Source organism: Amphibalanus amphitrite, unplaced genomic scaffold, assembly GCF_019059575.1.
Source record: "Amphibalanus amphitrite isolate SeventyFive unplaced genomic scaffold, NRLGWU_Aamphi_draft 000315F_arrow, whole genome shotgun sequence".
In the NCBI taxonomy this organism is placed as follows: domain Eukaryota; kingdom Metazoa; phylum Arthropoda; class Thecostraca; order Balanomorpha; family Balanidae; genus Amphibalanus; species Amphibalanus amphitrite.
This window is the reverse complement of record NW_024881810.1, coordinates 484,836-504,445: the sequence shown is the minus strand read 5'-3', so window position 1 is coordinate 504,445 and position 19,610 is coordinate 484,836. Positions and strand designations below refer to the sequence as shown.

The window sequence follows — 19,610 nt, the reverse complement described above, 5'->3', positions numbered from 1 at the left end:
CAGAGGGGGCGACCTGTGCCGGCTCAGTCAGCGTTCCTATAACGTTCGATCGATTTTTAGCTACGTGGCATATCGCAGGATCCACTATCAGTGTTCTGGCGTAGCGCTGACTGGCAGCGAAACGGCCCCGTCAGATTTCCAGGATAGTTCCCCTAATGCCAAGCATTGCAAAGCATCAATTTCCAACGCAGAGTAGTTGGGATTGTGATATGCTTGTAGGTAAACACGAAACAGGCAAGTGATAGTTATTTACAGGTTTTCCTTCATTCATTGCCTTGTCCAAATAGGGTAACCTTTTGCGCTGCAACATTCAACTTGCATGCCATGTCCGATGCAAGCCGCAAGAATGGTGCACACATCTGTGAACATTAAGGAATGTCATAGCCTGTGCTTTATTATCAATACGGTTTATCAAGTGTCGAGATTCATGACATCACCTGAGCAAATACGGCCCACCCGTGACAGTCTTTATCAGCGCTGCTCCAGCCATACTGTCGGCGGGATGTGTGTCTGTGGGGGTCCCCCTTTTTCCATTGTCGTATCTGTCGGTAACGTCGTCGAATTGTGTCCCTCTGTGGTCGTCGATTTGTCCAACACCGTTTACTGATGAAGACTGAGATAAGAGGTCATTATGACTGCGTCTAAAGGAAAGGTGTCAGCACAGTTGACCAAAACACAAATATCAGTGCAAGCAACTGTATTCCACTGTAATGTTTATCGCAATGTTGATTTCATAATTGGCCTTTTATGAATAGAACCTAGATAAGTACGAATAATACACAATACACATAATTCATAATGACTTGCGATCAGATGGTAACAAGATATACGTTAACAAAAAAGCTGAGTACTCGGTCTAATGTCCAAACAGACGTCACACAATGCTGCGGAATGCGGCACACGCTGGGCGGGAACGTCTGCTAGCGAGGTTGTCACTATCAAATACCAATCGCGGAGGACAACACTCGACAACTGTTTTATGAAGCCGTCTGTTTAACAGATAGCCAAGTAGGATGGGAACTATGATTGTCGAGCATGTGTCCTACAACAGGCTCCGCAGTGCCTACTTATCATCTGGTTTACATAATGGTTTAGTCGCTATCCGTGTAATATTTTTTAGGGATAAAGAATATCACGCATGTTAGAATGTAGCAACGTGCAAACAAAGTTATTACATCCATTATTTTATGCAAATAATATGTTGCATTAAAGTATTGTTACAACATTGACTACTATGGAAATTTTAAGCAAAAAATAAATAGGTACTCATGCGTCTCTCTATGACAAAAAAATAAACAAAAGATGGCAGGCAGCAATGCATGAATACTTCTGTGGCCCTCTCCATATAAAACCCGACTCTGCTTCTTACGCAGCGATCGCCAGAGGACGACTCCGTTCACGACGCATTAACCTTTGAGGAAGTTAGCGCTATTAAATCATATCTGCCAGCCGATTCAATTACAGTTCGTGGCAGAACGAATTCAGTTAGCTCGCCTGGTCTCAAACGAAATAAAAAAGAATGAAGGCGCAATAAATGCCCTCTATCCTGATGTATAAGACACAATTCCTAGAAAGTTAAGCAGCTCGAGTACAGACGTTTGCAGAAGGAGATTAATGACTACGAAAAGCTAGGAAAAGCACACCAGATAGCATCTATTGGGCAATACTCAAATAACTGAAGTCCATACACATATCGAGATGTGATGACAAAATCACTGCTTTTGGTTTTGCTGGCAGATGTTTCACACATCCTCCAACATTCTTATCCACCTGCATGTGAAATAAATGCCACCAACCTCCTCGGAAGCATGAAATACCAGTTTATTGTTTCAGCCACTGCCCTAGAGCGCACGTCAGAATTGAGCCCGACAAAAACTCGTGACCAAGTCGTTATAGGAGCTAGCTTGTTTCAAACAGCGTCCGAACTTGGAGCGAAACTTTATGCTACAAAAAAAAACTCAGTCGAATGCGTGGAACGAAAATGCTCGCACGCACTACCAAACCTACAACTATTCGTTGATTTTTGAGACCACTGACCATGGTTAGGGTTTGATCCGGGGCGATGTTGCTCAATAAGCACAAGAGACAACAAGGAAGTATCCACAGCGCCTGTCCCTAGAAACCGCTGACACCGCCTTTCAGCTAATGTTCTGAGCGCTGACAATGGGGATGAGTGCAGCGAATGACTTCTAAGAACGCATCCCATCGATGAAGAGCCCTTCATCGGTCTACTTGTATTTGTATTCCTTGTCAAGTCCCAAGGAATACAAAGGAAGCATTGCAGCATTGGTCTTTGAGATAGACTGTATCCATCCCTTTGCGGCTAGTATATCCCCGGTGCCAGCTACTTTGCCCCACCAGACTGATTAATGTGATCAACTACACACAAATAAGAAAATAATTGAAACAATATAATGCAGTTCCATAATGCAGTGATGTCCTAGGGTAGCTAGAGTTAACTGATACTAGTTTAGGTACATGATATTTATGCATATGGACCTAAACAGATCTATTGATTAACAACTAAAAGACTGCAGCATCGTTAACTAAGAGGCAAGTGCATGTGTTTGGTATTTGTGTTCGAAAAATTAAAACGATCTAAGGCATCAACTTTCAAACGGCAGGTCCAACTGCGCAGATTCGAGAAACGGCGGGTCCCTTTTTCAAAGAAAAAGTCTCAGGCTTAAACTCAGGATCAGGGATATAGTGTCCTCTGTCCAGGTTATAATGATGGCATCCGCAAACTCACAAAGCATACTCACAAGACTGGCCAGTTTGTCGCTCCATTTGCCTATCTGGTGGGCCGATTGAGATCTGGCCACGGGTTTCCGCACGCGATGATCCGTTCGTCTTCCGGAGTCGACTGTTTCTTGGGGTGTTTCGCCAAGACTCTCCTCTTTCGAGTCTTCAGACTCTGCCTCGGCCACACTCCCCCGCTCCGCTGCCGCCGCTGCCGCTGCTGCTGCAGCTGCTGCCTCCTCCTCGCCCTCCAGTGCAGTGCTCTCCAGGAGGTCAGCCAGTCTCGGGTCCCAGCTGCGGCGCATCGAATTGGTCCTCCTCACCGCCCGAATCCGTAGACTGTTGGCCCTGCGTCTGACGGGGCCCGCCTCCCCTTTGGAACCTTCCGCCGCCTGACACTGCCGCTGGTACGCCTCACGCAGCAGGGAGAGAGGGTCCGTGGCCAGCGACCAGAGAGGAGGGGAAGCCACGACCCTGGGAGAGTCGCAGGCCGCCGCTGGGGCGGTTGCGAAGGGGGAAGCTGTCGGACTTGAAGAGGCTGCCGCCGAGCCGAGGGAGGCCGCGTCCGGCGAGCTCGGAGAGTCCAGCGCCACGGGTCCGTCCTCCGGCTCCGTGACCAGCGAGGTCAGCGACTTGTGCACCTCCTTGATCCGCTTGGTGATGCTTGACTTGACGTAAAGTGATTTGCGCTGCATGGCGCGTCGTTTGAAGGAGTTGCTCTCCTCCGTGTCGCCATTCTGGGTGAGGTCGATGCAGCTCTTTGCCCGGCCGCGGCTCGACAGAAGCTGCACAACCGACCCGCGCTTCTCGTCAGCATTTTTCGCCTTGCTCTCATCCGACTTTTTCTGTTCCTCCAGTTTCTTCTGTTCACCTAGTTTCTTTTGCTCCTGAACCTTTTTGGCCGCTTTCGCCGCCTTGGCTGCCTTAGATGCAGACTCGGTTCTTCCGGCTGCCTTTTTGTTCTTAGTATCCTTCTTTTTCAGATACTTGGAGCCATTCTGTGTCAACTCCGGGCTCGTCAGTCCGTAAGCCTGTTTCATCAGAGTGTGGTACTCTGCTGGCACGTCCATCGTGCCGCACAAATCGGCTGTTCACAAAGGATAACAATGGCTTCTAGCACCTCCCAGCCAATCTCCAACAAATCAACAGCTAGGACAACCCACAGTCACCGAGTGCTGTCGAATTCGCGTTTGATCACCACAACCCGACATAAGCATCACCACCCTCGCAGCTTCTGCGTTCAACCGCCACTGCCACTGTCCCCTCGTCCCTTCTCTCGCACCACCCGGTCGTTCTCAAGACACAGCGGCGGTCGTTCTCAGGGCACGGCGCCCGTGGCGTTCGCGGCGCGCCCGGGGCGATACTGGCGCGGCGGCCGTGGCCGCGGAGACGTGCCCCTGGCCGCGGTTCGGTACACGAGCTCGCCGATAGCCGAGCCGGCGTCGGACTTTGTGCTGTGCTCATGGCCCATTGTTATCGACGGCGGCGCCGCGCCATCGCCGGGTCAGCAGGATTCCACCTGCCCGTCCCCTCCCCGTCTACCACACCGAGACGGGGGCTGGGGCGCAGGTCAGGTCAGTTACCAAACAGCTGGGGTTTCCTCGTAAGCGGAAACTGGCAGCATGATGGGTAGATGTGGGGACACGACGGTAATTTCGACGTTGAGAGCAAACAAGTCAGTCATATAAATCCGATAGCGATGGTAGCTGAGGGCACCTGTTCACCGTGAATCATGTCGCGAAGGCTGAGCTTTCCGGATCCTAACGATGAGTGATCGGCGAGTGTATCTCCCAGGTCCCACCCACACCAAACGAGTCACCAATCAGTAGCATCTCTCTGCGCAGATAGTACGACAATCCGGACACCACCAACACCCACGGCCACTCCATAAATCCTCTCGCCGTGCAGAGATTTATTGCGACGCAACCTTAGCCCGCGGCCGGGGTCGTCGCGTGCAGGGGACCGCAGCTGTCGGCGGCGACCAGTCTCTCCAATGCGTCTGTGTTTGGATCGTCTGGTCTGCCAGTTGGCTCGTCGCGCACCAATTACCCCCGAGTGCGTGCCAATTTCCAGCACGCGTCTTACTGGGTGCTGCGGTGGTGTCTCAGCGGTCTCAGACAGCGAAACGAGGCGGCAGACAGCCAGAAGAGGCGGCGAGACAGACAGAACGACAGACGAGACGAGACAGACGACAGACGGCTGGATGAGGCGGCGAGTAACGAGACGGATCAGACGAGGCGAGACAGACGACCAGACGAGCCAGACAGACGGCGTGACGTAGCCGACGGATTAGTCATATCTTCCAGCATGAGAAAAATGAGCGCTCACGGCACTGTCCGTCCTCACCACTGCTGATTAGCCTTCGAATGCGTGCGAGGACGTCACCAGAAGCAAATGACGTCACCAGAAACTGTTTTCATATACCAAAGTAAGTAGTGGTTGCTTGCATACAAACTGTATTGACAGCCGTGAGCCCTTGCAAACTATTAGAAAACGAAAACAATGATGGCGGTATTCAACACTCAGCAGAAACCTTGATATCGCCATAGTCGCTACCAAGCAATAACGCCCCACAACTTGCCTCATTTCCGACACATTGCCAGTGGGGGTTCATGGTCTCGGCGAAATCGCTGCCACCAGTGCAGCTGAGCCGTCTTTGTTACCGATAAGATACGACTGCCACATGCCTGCACGGGACCATATCACACGTCTCGGTGTCGCTGGAGTGCTGCCGATTGTCCGGTGAGAGGGTCGTGTTCCGACCGCGCGAGCACACTGCACAGTGCACACGCCCACGGCCAGAGTTGCAAATCGCGCGCTGAGAGCTGTATATCAGCCCCCGGCCAGCCGACACCGTTTGCTGAGGTGGACTGACACGGGGGGGGGGGGGCGGCAGCCGGTTCACACTATCCTCGACAGTGCAATACTGCGACTATTGCCGGTGCAAGGCGACACACGCTGAGTTCCCATGGGTGGCCAATGCCAGTCGTGTGAATGCCGCCCGTGTGGGCCAGACCGCAAAGGTGCCACGTGAAAAGGCCGAGTTTCGTTCGTGTGGCCGACGATTGGAAACGTCTGAGAAAATCTGCAACCGTGACTCGTCTTCCAGTTGTGACGCTGGGCAAGGAAATCCATATGGAGAATGATACGATCACGCCCAAAGGATACGTCCAAAGGATACGCGATCACGCGCTAAGGATAGCAAGCATATTTATGCTCTACAAACGCTAGCGCCCATTCATACTTTGACAGGAATAGCGGAGAGCCAAGTATCACTGCATACAAGTCAGCTACTGTTAAATTGTCTTTACCATTACGATGAGTCAGGCTTGATTTTCAACAGAAAAACACAAAACTACCTGATGTTTGGACTACTGTACACACAGCTTCTGATACCAAATAAATATACTTAGCTACACTACATACACAATGCTAAAAACGTTAATTTACTTATAAGTCATAACAAACTTTTGATCAATCAAACCGTGCATTGTTTGTACCCGAGGGCATATGTTGTTATGACACATCCAATATGATGTCAGTTTCCTCTGATTTATTGAACACGACCAATGCAGCACACATTGTGCATGTAAGCCAGCATTCACAACATACAGTCCACAGCAGAAATAATGTGGGGTTTCAGTCATGGGTATGTTCTGCTTCTGAAGCTTAGGAACGATTAGCCAGACTACAATGAAACTTTGAATGTAGCTTATATGTATCGTCACCCTTGCAGCTGCAACTTTAGCTATTGACATCTTCTTTTCGATTACTCCGCATTAAACAATCGCCAGTCAAAGCCAACTGTTGAGATTGGTAAAACCCTACATTACTTTAGCGGTGGGCTGGTACATGACTACTGAGACCGATCTGTCTCGCGCCTTGATAGTCAGCGCACCCGCTGTCATTACGAGTAACTACACATATGCCACCAAACAGCGGGCCTAGCATCGGTAACACATCGCCCTGACAGTAAATAACGCCCACAAAACCACTGCAGCAGGGGCGGCGCCTCGCGGTATCGCACCAGACGCCAATCACCTGCCAAAGCTGGCACTTGGATATGACAAACTCGAACTCCAATGGCCTCACAGTGCGGCGGGGTAGACAGCAAAGAAGCACCCCCCAGTCAGGAGCAGCACCTTGGCGCCGGCTCGGGCACAGGCACAATACCTGTGTGACGCTATCTGATCCCGATCAGACAGTCGCCGCCGCAAAAATGACGCCAAGATCAACTCTTTGCCGATGGAAAAACGTGACACATGACCAATGAAAGACACACGCAAAACTAGCGCCCACAAAATACCGACAGGTGATGGGAAACAATGGGCGTTTGATGCACACGGTTGGCAGCTCGGGTGGCATAACATACTATCTTATGCATTGAGCCCACACCCCGCCGCCCACCCCGTCCCTCCGGGAGACGGTGCCACCTGGTTTGTGCGGCGACGAGGCGGCGCGTCGGAGCACCGCGACAAGAACATTCGTCAGCGCGTGACGGTTGAGAGGGCCGTCAGACGGTCCGTCCGTCTGCTACGACCCGGCGCGACGTCCCTTCCCCGGCGTCCCTGCCCTAAGAGACGCTAGGGAACTATTGTGTGGAAACGTTGAAGTTTTCTTGGCTTTATCTGTCAGATTATAGTAAAACGATAATAAAAGGAACACCGATAGCTACTGCTCACGTTGTTGCTTATGTTTGGTTCAATCAGCTTCCCAAATGCCGAAAATGACACTGTTCTTTGTGCGTTACCTCACAAAAGATCCCAACAAGGAGTCCCAGGCTGTCGTGTCATTACTGTGTCTTCCGTGTCTTTGTTTTTGCGTCCGAGTTCGTAAACAGAGCCTGTCGGACCCATAATCGGTCGATGATTTATGCAAAAGGCCGATCTAGTGACATTGACGCTCGTGACATTTTGACCCGCGCCGCAGAGACGCCATGCCGGCGCATCCCGGGCGGCCATTAGGGCTCCGGAGCACAGACAAAACAATGAAGGAGCAGACGGCAGCGGACCCATCTCCTCCTCTGACGAGCGGCGACCCCGTCATATGGGGCACCCCGCCGCTGCTGTGCGCCGCCTGTCAATCCCGATACTGAGACACCGACAACTTTGTGAAAGTACATGTCTGTTTTGAACACCGCGTGTCCGGCCAGCCTCGTTCCATTCGCGTCATCCGACATGACTGGTTGTCGGTCCACGAGGTACAAAGTGGTCCCGACGAACAAATACTGGAGCTATTAGGGCTTCCATTTGCTTATCGTTAGAAACAAAACGCTAACGATAACATGACAAGTGAATGGCTTCGAACGAGGCCCTCCCTAATGGTTTTCTTATTGAACGCAGTCCAAACAAGACGACAGAAACTAGTTAGCAAACAAATCCATCAGCATCTATTCACTACGCTTACCACTTCACACCACGGATAGCAACAAAGTCTAGTTATTCAGTCGAAAACCAATACTGCCGCAAATCCACTATTCCGACCACCGAATAGCTCAGAAAACTTGGCTGCAGTTTCGCCCCGTATTGAGAGTTACGCGGCCACCCGTACAGCCCGCAGGCCCCACATTATGAACAGTAGCTGCCGGCCTGTAGATCAGGCCCGATAGCGGGCTCCACGAAGGTCACGGCAGCCCACCGGGTCAGCCGTGTTCCCCATTGCATTGTCCATGCGCGCCACCATCGCCGAGCCCAGGCAATTATGGGTCATTTGACTAAGGACTTTCGTCAGCGGAGCGGTCCAGCGCACGGCAGCGGTAGTCGGTCGGGGTGACCTGGTCAGGTCAGGTCAGGTCAGAGGTTAAATGTCAGGACCGGGTGAGACGGGACCTGAAAAAGCTTGGAGTGGAAGTAGAGGCTGTACATTTGAGGGCTTGCCATTGCACTGAATTATAAAACTATATACTGACTATAATTGACACTGGACGTAATTCGAACTATAGAAGCAACTACGGCACTTGAAGTACGACCGCAGTGCTAGAACTGGAGCAGGCCTTCTGATACAAGAAATGCCTGTTTGTTTCCATATCTACCACAGCACAAAAACCAAAGCACGTACTGCCAACAGCCTCCCCGTTTGCAATAACTTTCCCGGCTGTTTCCCGACGGCCATAACATTTCACCTTGCGGCCACCGCGCTGAGAAACAAACCTCGCCTCGAGTTTTACCGCCGCATCGGCCCTCGAGTTTTCGTTTTTCACCTGGCAATTGGTTCGTTTAGGACATTGGCGACGCCTCTCGTGACCTGGCGGCTATCTGAGCCATTAGCTGCGCGTAACTGTGCAGAGCGCGGGTCACCGCGGGGGCCGGGCAAAAAGTGCGCCGCTCTCGCGCTGCATACAAACAGGGGAGCGCGGCGCTGAGGGACGCAGGGTGCCGCCGCCGCTGACAGGCCATTTCTCCATTAATCGCCGCGCAAACCGAGCGGCCAGTCGCCGGACAGACCGAAAAGATCGAGGCATTGTTGCCGGGAGCTCCCGGAGAGAAGAAGTGCAGTCTCTTGGCAGACGCTGAGATTGATGTGGACCGCAAGGTGAAATAACCTCCTCGGCCGTGTGGCCGCGACTGGAGAAGAGATTAAACCAGGTGCCGCGGCTCCAGGACGTTCTTCCCGGCCGCTATTTTTAACGTAATTGCAATTTTCTCATCTCGCTGCAAGACGATGGCGTCTTGAAATTTTGTCGTCAGGCGCGACGGGCTATGGCCTCTCACGTTTGGCACATCTGCATCTTCAGCTTGTGAGAAGCGAGTTTGGCCAGCAGATAATGAGCTATCGGATGAGAGCGGTCACTGCTGCCTGTACAGCGGAGGACCACACAAGGTCCCACGATAACAGGGGCGGTGGAGCGCGGAAGGACGACAAAAAAAAAAAACGTTCATGGTGTGTCAAAAGTGGAAATAGCCGGTGCGCCGTCTGGCAACCCGGCAGCCCGCCGCCATAGGGAAATTCATGCTTTTTGTCGCTTTTTCGCTCCCTATGAGTCACTTGATCTAATTAGAGCTTAACTAGGAACGAGGCGGGTCACTTGGACGTATTCGGGAGCCGAATACGGTGTTTTGGAGCCAATACCTGGGAAACCCTGCCCGCCCAACGCGAGTTTTTAAGAGTCTGCATGCCCAAATTAACCCTCGCACGACCAGGCCATTTCTCATAACACGAACGACCGGGGGGGGGGGGTTGTTACGACCCCCCCCCTGGCGTTTCGAGACGGAAGGTCGTAGAGCTTAGCGGAAAAAACCAACGGATTGCTCTCAACGAGATCTCGCGATTGGTGGTATATTTTTTGGTCCTAGGTCAACATTTGACCTACTTATGACCGGTCAAAGGTCAAATTTTCCGAAAAAATCAAACTTTTTCAACTTTGCGCAACGATTGCGGCAAAACGGTGAGAGATATTAACTTCAAACCTTCAACAACGTATTCCCCACTCAATTCTGCATCATATATGGTGTTTTTGGTGTATTTACCCTATAAAAGTAAGAGGCCTATTGCTGATGAGTGATATGGTGTCACATCACCCTCCGGTGTTTGTCCCGATTCGTCGGCTGTTGACCACTGCTCCGCTATAAATACTGTAGGTAACGACTCAGAAAAGTGTATTTCCAACTTCCAACAATGTGGATAGCATCAGCAGAAAACCTCGGGACTCGGTACACACTTCGTGAAAATCCGGCCGGAGGCTGTACCTCTTATGACGTCATAACTCCGTGACCTGACCTGACCCGGTCAATTTTCTTGCACCACACGATAGCCAATGCTTGCCCCAACATGCATGGGAAGTTTCATCATGATCCATCAAACAATGTGGGTATCACCGGCAGAAAACCTAGGGATTCGGCGCACACGTTTGGTAACTGTCGGCCGGAGGCTGTACCTCTTATGACGTCATCACTCCGTGACCTGACATGACCCGATCAATTTTTTTCGGCAAAAGATGCGCAAAGGTTGCCCCAGAGGGTATTGAAAATTTCAGCCCGCTACGACAAGCCGTTTAGCGTGCACTTCGAAAAAACCTCAGGGGGGGGTTGATACAACCCCCCCCCTAGGCGTTCTAGGGTTAAAGGGACCCTCCCACCTTAACATTAGATTTGAGTTGAGATAGCCAAAATGGGGTCCCTGGCTCACAATTACCGGTTTCGGCACTCACAACATCGAGAAATGCCTTAAATCGGAAATATTGAATTTCAAAATTGCAGCATTTTGATTCAGAGGGGCTAATGCATAGGAATACCCCTCTGAATGTGTGACGTCAGCGCAGATATCTAACGATTTTTAAATGTTTGATTAAAACGTTTTGTAGCACGCGGTGGTATATGCTGCTTTGCGCGCAACAAATGCCGCACTTTCAAATAAAGTCGCTAGGAACAGCGGAGATCCCAAAAAGTAAACAAAAGTAAAAGTCTAATATCTTGAAAACCGGTGAATGTTTTTCGATGAAATTTGGTAGATATTCGTTTTTGCTCTTTCTGAGCCGAGCGACATCACTTTCATGCCAATTCATTAACTTTTTTGAAGGTGGGAGGGTCCCTTTAAAACATGCGATATTCAAAGAAGATAAGCCTTAGTATTTATTTGTTTTGTGGATAAATACTGCTGAGATGTAAAAACTAATCAAACCACTTTCGAATTTTCTCAAGATCATATTGGAGTAGCGTGAAGTAATTTCTTACATAACGAGCATCCTCCCAGTTGCACATGCAGCGCCCTCCCCGTAGTCAATACAACAATCGGCGCTCGCCGGGGCGGGGATGGGGGAGAGCTGCGAGGGCCTACTGTGCGCAAACTAATGAGCACCCCACTAATGAGGCCATCTCGCTGAGACCCGAGGCAGCGCCCGAGTCCCTGGCTCAGCTTGGCCCGAGCGGCACTCGAGTGTTACATACGTGGCGTGACAAATGGTTAAGATTAGTGGCAGGCAGCTTTCAGCAGCGAGGTAGCTCAGTCATTTTCAGTCTACACAGCTAGCAAACCAGGTCTATTCTAAATGACATTTAATGACAAAACTTGGGGGATATCTCAAGAAGGCTCCGCCATCAAATTTTGAGTTTAAGAATATCAAGTGCATTTATGACAAAGGGAAGACTGAACTTCATCCACGGACTAGTCCGTCCTCTCCCTCCTGTCAGCGAGCCTCCGAGCAGTTCGCACACCATTTCGACCCACTGCCGGGGGCCCGATCTGCACGGCTGGGCGCCGAGCAGCACCTCGCGCCGCGGGCACCGCTTGTTAGCGTGCTGCGAGCTCCATAAAAGGCCTGCGCTGGGCGGCTCCCCACTGTGTCGGAAGCACGCTCTGATCAGGCACCGGTACCGCGCCGTCAGCGGCCGAGTACCGAACGAGCGGCGGGGCGGGGTCGGCGAGACTAGACGGTCCTTCGCGCGAGGTTAGGTCACCGGTCAGGTCAGGTCAGATATCAGGTCAACGGGGAGAGTAGGTAAGCGGTCAGGTAAACGGACAGGCTGATGGTCAGTACGGTGGTCAAACCCCACCAGTGAGTGGGCGTATTTGGTTTAAAAGTCATTTCAGCGGAAGGGTCACCGGCCAGGTCAGCAGCCAGGTCAACCAGCAGGTCACCCAGCAGGTCACCAGTAGGTCACACCGGGCAGGTCACACCGGGCAGATTACCGTGTCAGTGTCACTCAAACCGGACGGCGGCACCGACCGTGTCCGTGTCAGCTTATCCCGCACACCTGATTGCTGCTATCAACTTCAACAGCGGACGTCAGGCCGAGTTAATCAGAGCTCTGCTCGCACCATGAGCACCAGATTTCATCGTCCGCCCTACCACTTTTTACTGTCCCCAAGTGAGGGATTTAGATAGGGGCATATCATAATTTCATAAGTGGCAGGTGGGTGACTTCTGTCTTACCAAGGAGACCTTGTGGCACGGGTTCACACCGGTCCAAAGGGCGTAGTACCGAAATAACATATGTATCACAGTTTCTCCGAGACCTTTCATTGTTTACACAACCCCGTTATACAAGAGGCCAGCATTTAAACAAACCAACAAACACTGTGGCTCATGACGCTGCAGGCTGGCATCTTTGTGTTTTACCTGATCCGAGGCGATGGCCGCTCGCCAAAGGGGTGAGAAACAGCAGCCAACAGGGAGGTCCCGTGACCTCAAACGCCCGCGGCGCGGCATTTCCTGGACCACCCCGACTCGCTCGACTGGCCGCATTGCATAGAGAAAGGTAACAGCGATCATGCTGAACCGTAGAGTCTATAGGATTGATCTAGCTAGTCAAGACATACTCAAGGCTCAATGTGAGAACGAAAATTAGTTCGCTCATGATCTATACCAAGAAGGACGAGTGGTATGGTGCGAACTGATTGTTGCATCAGTTATCGGTAAGCAAACAATAGGCATACGGCTGTATACAAGTGAGGCTTACGATTCAGTCAAGATCAGTACATGAAAGACTCTCAAGCCTAATCCACATCCCTCTCTCAGCCATCACGAGCTATCATGCACGATAAGAAATAAGAATCGAACCTGCCTCAGGTGTCAGCTCTCGGTCTGTTGAGGGGATCCGTTAATCGGACTTTCTGCACCGGGTTGTGGTCGCGGCAGGATTATATAGACTGAGCAGCGCGCCCTCAAGGATCGATCAAACCGTCAGTCCGCCGGTTATTGGTGGCACTCGTGTCGGCGGCGACCTTCTGCCACTAGCATCGATCCCTATCGGCCACATGTCAAACATTAATGCCGCGCTAGCATGGAAATCGCATGCAAAAATAGATCGGACGGAGCTCGGGTTAGTGTGGAGCCGGTCCTGATGACTGCCGCCAAACGAACATCATTTAGGCTGATAACGTAGACATTTGATAAGCAAAATGCAAAAGGCCAACCAAATAGCCAAGTCATTACAATAGCGAGTAAACAGCGAATCTCTGCACACCATTGGTGGAGCTTTGAACTTTCAACACCAATCGCATATCGTGTAGGTATGTCGATATCCACAACAGTCGCCAGTACTATTTAGGAACTAATATAATAATCATTAAAAATATATAGGTACCGGGTGGCCCAGAAAAAACGTTCCCAACTTTAAATCATGATTTCTCAGAAAGCGATAACGATACATCATTACAACTTCCAATAGTCAATGCGGCATACATTTTCAGTATATGGTATGATTTTTATGTTATTCGGTCAATTACTTTTTAAATGGTTCGTGTTTCTAGCATGTCATGTAAAAATTACTTTTTTGCTCAGATGTTTACTAAAAATGTGAGTGAACGGGCCACTTCCATCTCGGCACCACGGCATGCAGCCATGACTGCTACTGGCAACTAGTCTCATTGATGGTTCAGGCCTCAGGGTGACACATTCCCTCTAGCTTTTTTCCTTATTCGGTCGACTTACTGTTTGATCTTCTTGAAGGGAGGGCGATCAGCAGTAACCCATGCACCGTGCCACTCCTGCTCGAAACAGGACTTGTTAAAACAAATGGCATCCATTAACACTATTTTGGCTCAGTATTTGAAAATTTGGCACATAAGTGGGACAAAAATATTTAAAATAACAACACACGTGCTGGTTTCATTCACGTGTTCTATTTTTCCTTTTTTTCTAACATGGTACGTCTAAGCCAATCATTATTGCCGTTAAACATCGGCAAAAAAAGCAAAAACGTCTTGCTTAATTCAACATAAGATTGCTGTCTTGAAAATGACGTTACAGTGTTATAATTTGGCATACCAATGCGCAAAGAAGTGACGCAACCTTGATAAAAATTTTGGCTCGTTATTTGCACTCGAATTTGAGATATAGGCCTCCAAAGTTCGGAACGTTTTTTTTTTGGGCCACCCGGTAATTCATTACTGCCTATCGTCGAGAGGCATATCCAATTATGCTCGGCAGGTCAAAGCCGTTAACTACCTTCAGAAAACCAGCGTCATCACCGGAGCTATAGAGGAGAGAATGCGAGAAGGCGCGACTCCGTAACGAGGAGCGAGGTGGTAATTTGATCGATTTTCCGAGTCACTCTGACACCAATCGATGACGAAGCACCGATGAGAATAGGCGATAGGCGATCTGTCGGCCTCCTGCCGCTTCGAAAATACGGGACACAAAATCCACCAGTACCTATTTCCTCGCTATCGGCTATTGGTTATCGGGCCGTTCAAGTGTCATGTCACAGCGAATGCAAAGGGATTTCACAGGGTACCGTACTATGCCCTTCACAATAAGCTGCGATTACTTACACGGGAGATGCGCCGGTCGTCGCCGACACTGGAGACCCGGATTCGGGGGATGACCGGTGACCCGACGATGGTGACCTCCTCACGCGTGGCTTCCATCTCGTCCGGATCGATAAAGAACACGATACGACTGCTGGGCGCCGCGGCCATGGCGAGATCTCCTCACCGTTTAACGATCACGAATCACGAGTCACGAGTCGCGGATTAATAAGTCACGAGTCACGGTGTTGAGCCAGAATCGGCCTCAGAAACTAATATCGAGTCTCACGGACGAGAGACGGATCGTCACGCGCTCGTGTCGTCCACACTCTCTCGTCTTGGCCTCTGTTAAGTTTTTCTCGCCTGTTTTGACCGCTCTCCGTGCCAGCGGCTCAACGCGGCGGCCTGCAGACTATCACGCCTTTGTTACCGCAGATTAGAGGCGACGAAAAAGATCACGCCGGGGCGCGCTCTCTAATTATCACCCTGCTGATTTCAGGCCGGATGTGGGGCCCTTCGAGCCCTATTCGCGTAAGCAAGTCAATCACCTCCCGGGGTAAGTCCCCCTGCACGGCGCAGCTCAGGTGTGGCGGGTCTCACAGTGCCAGGGCGGGGCCCGTCACGTTCTCACGTCGGCCGTCACTCTCGGGGCGCGCCGTCACCGCCTGGAACGCGTCCAAACCGGTCCGAGCGCCGGCTGCCGGTGTCACAACTGGGGCGCGAGGGGCGCCGCCTCGGACCGACGGCGCTTCGACGGGCCGGTCGCGGCGCCGAGCGCCCCCGGCTCCCTGCTGCCAAGATGAGGTGAGCGAGCCAGCGCCGAGCATCGCACATTAATCGTGCAGTCGGCCGCCGACACGGCCGGTCAGCGGGCTGTCGCCACCGACAGCCCGCCGTTCGTCGAACCGACGGCCCGTCGACGGTACGGCGGAGACACGGCGAAGATACTGCGACGACCGCTGACACCACGACGTTGGGTTCTGTCGTAAAAAGTGCCACAAAGCTCTACACAATACCGATTCACGCCAATCACGATCAACTATCTCGCTTACCGAATCGCACACTCAGTATTCACTCCTGAGGCTCCACTTACGTCACAGGGGATGTGACCGGTCACAACAGCGCGCAGCGCGCAGCGCTCGACCTCAGCCGGCGACACACACTACCGGTGGCAGTACGCAGGAGACTGTTTCTCCAGCGAGCGTCACGAGGCCGCGCGAGCCAGCACGCGAGCTCGACGGCGCACACTGGGCCGATCGCCAGGTCTAGCACGACATGGGTAAAAAAATCGAACTTTGTGGATGTGCAATGAAACCTATACCAATTTGTTCAAAAATGATCATACTACACTGCTGTGGTCTTTGTTTTCCAACACAATCGCTATTTCATGGCGAAAACTCAGCTTAAACACGAACTTCGGAATCGTTTGGACCGAACTCGTCCCCCGCACTCTTCGACAACGTATATTTGATCCACGAAAACAATCACAATTTGAGGAGGAATTCCACATTTATATACATCAAACGATAGCTCCGGGTCTGCAGAACACACATAACCACATGAAAATGGCGAACTCTTACTTGGTTGTGATGTATTGGCACCGCAAAGATTTAAAGACGAAAATATAATTTCACATAATTGATGTCACACACAAATAGACTTTTAAAAAAAAGTACCGCAGAGTACCGCTTTAAAAATCTCGCCACATGTCAATTATTCATTGCACTACAAGATCCAACAGTCATTTTTTGCGACTTTTTGCGACTTTGGATGTAGCAGCCAAACATCAACCCGCGCCGGACCGGTGCTCGGCGTCAAACGCGCCGGGCCGGGAGGTGTTGATTGAACATCCCCTTCTAACTCGGCTCCTGGGCCACATAGCGACACGTAGTAAGTGGCATTCGAAAGAGCGCCCGAAATTCCAGATAGAGTAATTAGTCATTTCTAGGTCAGGCCAAAGGTCACGTCACCAGAGGTCATCAAAGGTAAAATGTTGCATATATCAACATTTCTCGAAAACCGGCCCTTACCTCGGGGACCAATAGAGCTACATCGTCGCGGAAAAGTGCATTCAATTGTTCTTTTAGCGGTCTTTCTGAAATAAGCCCTCATATTTGGCTTAACCCTCGCCCCTAGTGGTGTTTTTCCAGCCGCGAACGTATAGAAGGGGTCCGTTGGACCCCTCCCCCGCCGTTTCGCCTCTGATCGAGCTAGAGCTTCGCGGAAAAGACGAGCGTGTTGCCCGTGACAAGAGGAAGCTGATGATACCCAATTGTAAGGTCCTAGGTCATCGGTTGACCTTCCAGGTCAGGTCAATGACCCAAAAGTCGGGAAAATCAGGACCTGTTAGAACGTCGTAAAGGGTGGCTGCTATAGGTTTTTTGGGTGCTGATCACGAATATAATGTTATTTACTATCATAGATGATGTCTTCATACATTTAGGCCAGGTCGGGTCAGGTCAGGTCAGGTCAACCAGTAAGGGTTCTGCCGGGTATTTGCAGTAGGTGGCAACCGCCTCTGACAGCTTTGTAACATGTTACGAAGGCACCAAAGCTGCATAGTAAATGTTCAAATGGTTGCTAGATTCGAATTCAGCTCCAAAAATTAGCCTAGAAACATGTAAAACTCGAAAAAGTGAACCAAAGTCATCAAAGGTCAATGACCTTACCTGACCTTCTGGTGACCTTGACACCCACCCTAATGCATGGGAGCAACATAATATCCCATGTTTGAACGCTTTAAACCAAGAAAAGACTGCAAACCCGCGGCTAATGCGAGCCGACATACGCTGTATCGCGATTCCGGCCAAACATGGTCTCGAAAGGTCACAGGTCAAAGATCATTAAGGTCAGGGTCCTGAAATTTTCAGGTTAGCTGTAAAAGTAGTTATCGCGAGGGTACTGAAAGTTTCGTTGCGATCGGCCGCTTTTTACGCGAATTACTCGCGAAAAACCAAGGGTTCCGTTCGAAGATTCAGGCCCTGTCGCGCTAGAATGGCATATCGGCCCACTGTGCGGCGGTGCGGGCGGCGCTGCACCTTCACTGTCGACTGACGACTGGCGGCGGCGGGTGGAGAGAGAGAGAGAGAGGCGCCAGTGGCCCCAGGTCACCCTAACCCCCATCCAATCGGGTCAGCCCACTCGCCGACCGAGCGTCACAGCACGGTAAAAACACCAGACACGACCGGACACGGCGACGTTCCGGCATCTCAGATATTCTGCGACAAACATCCGACATGACATGCGACAAAACCACGAACGCCTGAGCGGTGGTCTCCGTAGGTAAAATACGGCGCACTATGAAGGAGCTAGTAATATTGAGCATGAAGACCACTCGCCAAAACTACGAGCATCACGCATGGTTGATGGCCTGTCTAAATTGGCAAGTACATAGTAGCGGGCAGGACCACCACCACAATGAGATGTCGTCGGGCTCTGCTTGCAATAAAATTACGTAACCGACAGACCGAACTATTATGAAAAGCGACCGATTCGAAAACATAATATAATTAGAATTCCTTAGCGATATCAGCTGTTGCTGGAAGCAGCTTGTGATAAAGAATAACTCTCACGATAAAATTCAATGTCTTGATAATAAAATCCGCATTACTAATTTTCATTCGAAGCGACGTCGCTCTTGTTTATTCAGTACCAGTGTTTTTGCAGCGAATGGGTTATGGCATAAACACTAGTAGCATTTCTGAATTGTAATTTCCCCCAGGATTGAGATAAGCAGGCCAGACAAAGCTAAGCTCACCAGTAAATTATCGCGAACACGCTATTCAACGAAGTCAGTCACGCCGAGCAAGTTATTTAGGCGCAAACAAACAGACCTAACTAACGCCTTAATTAAGCAACCTGGTTCCTTAACGAGTTGGCCTGTCAATAAAGCAAGCTATCTGGCGCCTGAGTATCGAAAACCTTTACAGGGGCGGCGTCGCCGTGTGTTTACGACGGCCAGCTCCACCGATTTCGATAAAAACACGCTCAGGGGCGAGCCGTCTCCGGTGCGAGCTCACGACATCGCCGACCGGCAAACAGCCCGCGGGCAGAAGTCGAGGTCACGGGGAGGGGCCAGGGGTACGGTAAGGACCGGTTACACCCCTCCATCAACCTCCCCGTCCCGCTGTCATCCTTGCACCTCTCAGATGACCTATCCCCTGTTCCGCCGACAATCCTCAGTTCCCTCTTTTTCATTGGCGGCTAGACCGGCATAGGCTCAATCTACTCCACCCGTCCGACTTCTGGCGACCTGGTCAACCAATTAGTACAGCGTTCCACTATCGGATACACGGTATCGGTAAGGACCGGTTACACCCCTCCATCAACCTCCCCGTCCCGCTGTCATCCTTGCACCTCTCAGATGACCTATCCCCTGTTCCGCCGACAATCCTCAGTTCCCTCTTTTTCATTGGCGGCTAGACCGGCATAGGCTCAATCTACTCCACCCGTCCGACTTCTGGCGACCTGGTCAACCAATTAGTACAGCGTTCCACTATCGGATACACCGCCTACGGCGGCGGTGCCGTGCCGAGTTTGTACCGGCCGCGCCAGAAGCGCCCCGTCGCCGCGGCGGGCAGTTGAGCGATGACGCAAGGCGGGCTGCCTACATAGTGGCGCGACAGGGGACAGCTGACGAGCCACGTCAGCTGACAGCCGCGCACCTGACTCACAGGGCGAGGGCG

At 51.2% G+C, this 19,610-nt stretch overlaps 1 protein-coding gene across 8 annotated transcripts in view; it reads right to left on the bottom strand.

Moving 5' to 3' along the window:
* Positions 1-19,610, bottom strand: part of LOC122388267 (pleckstrin homology domain-containing family G member 5-like) — a 227,965-nt gene that overhangs the window by 65,228 nt on the left and 143,127 nt on the right. For 2 of the 8 annotated variants that reach the window (XM_043379183.1, XM_043379184.1), the window contains exon 1: positions 2,763-4,084. The exons of 5 other annotated variants lie outside the window; for them this stretch is intronic. In XM_043379183.1, coding sequence (XP_043235118.1) covers positions 2,763-3,809 — 1,047 coding nt within the window. In that variant the 5' untranslated portion in view covers positions 3,810-4,084. Of the gene's footprint in view, positions 1-2,762; positions 4,085-14,949; positions 15,415-19,610 lie in introns of those variants that run through there. One more of the 8 variants, XM_043379190.1, reaches the window with a different exon arrangement.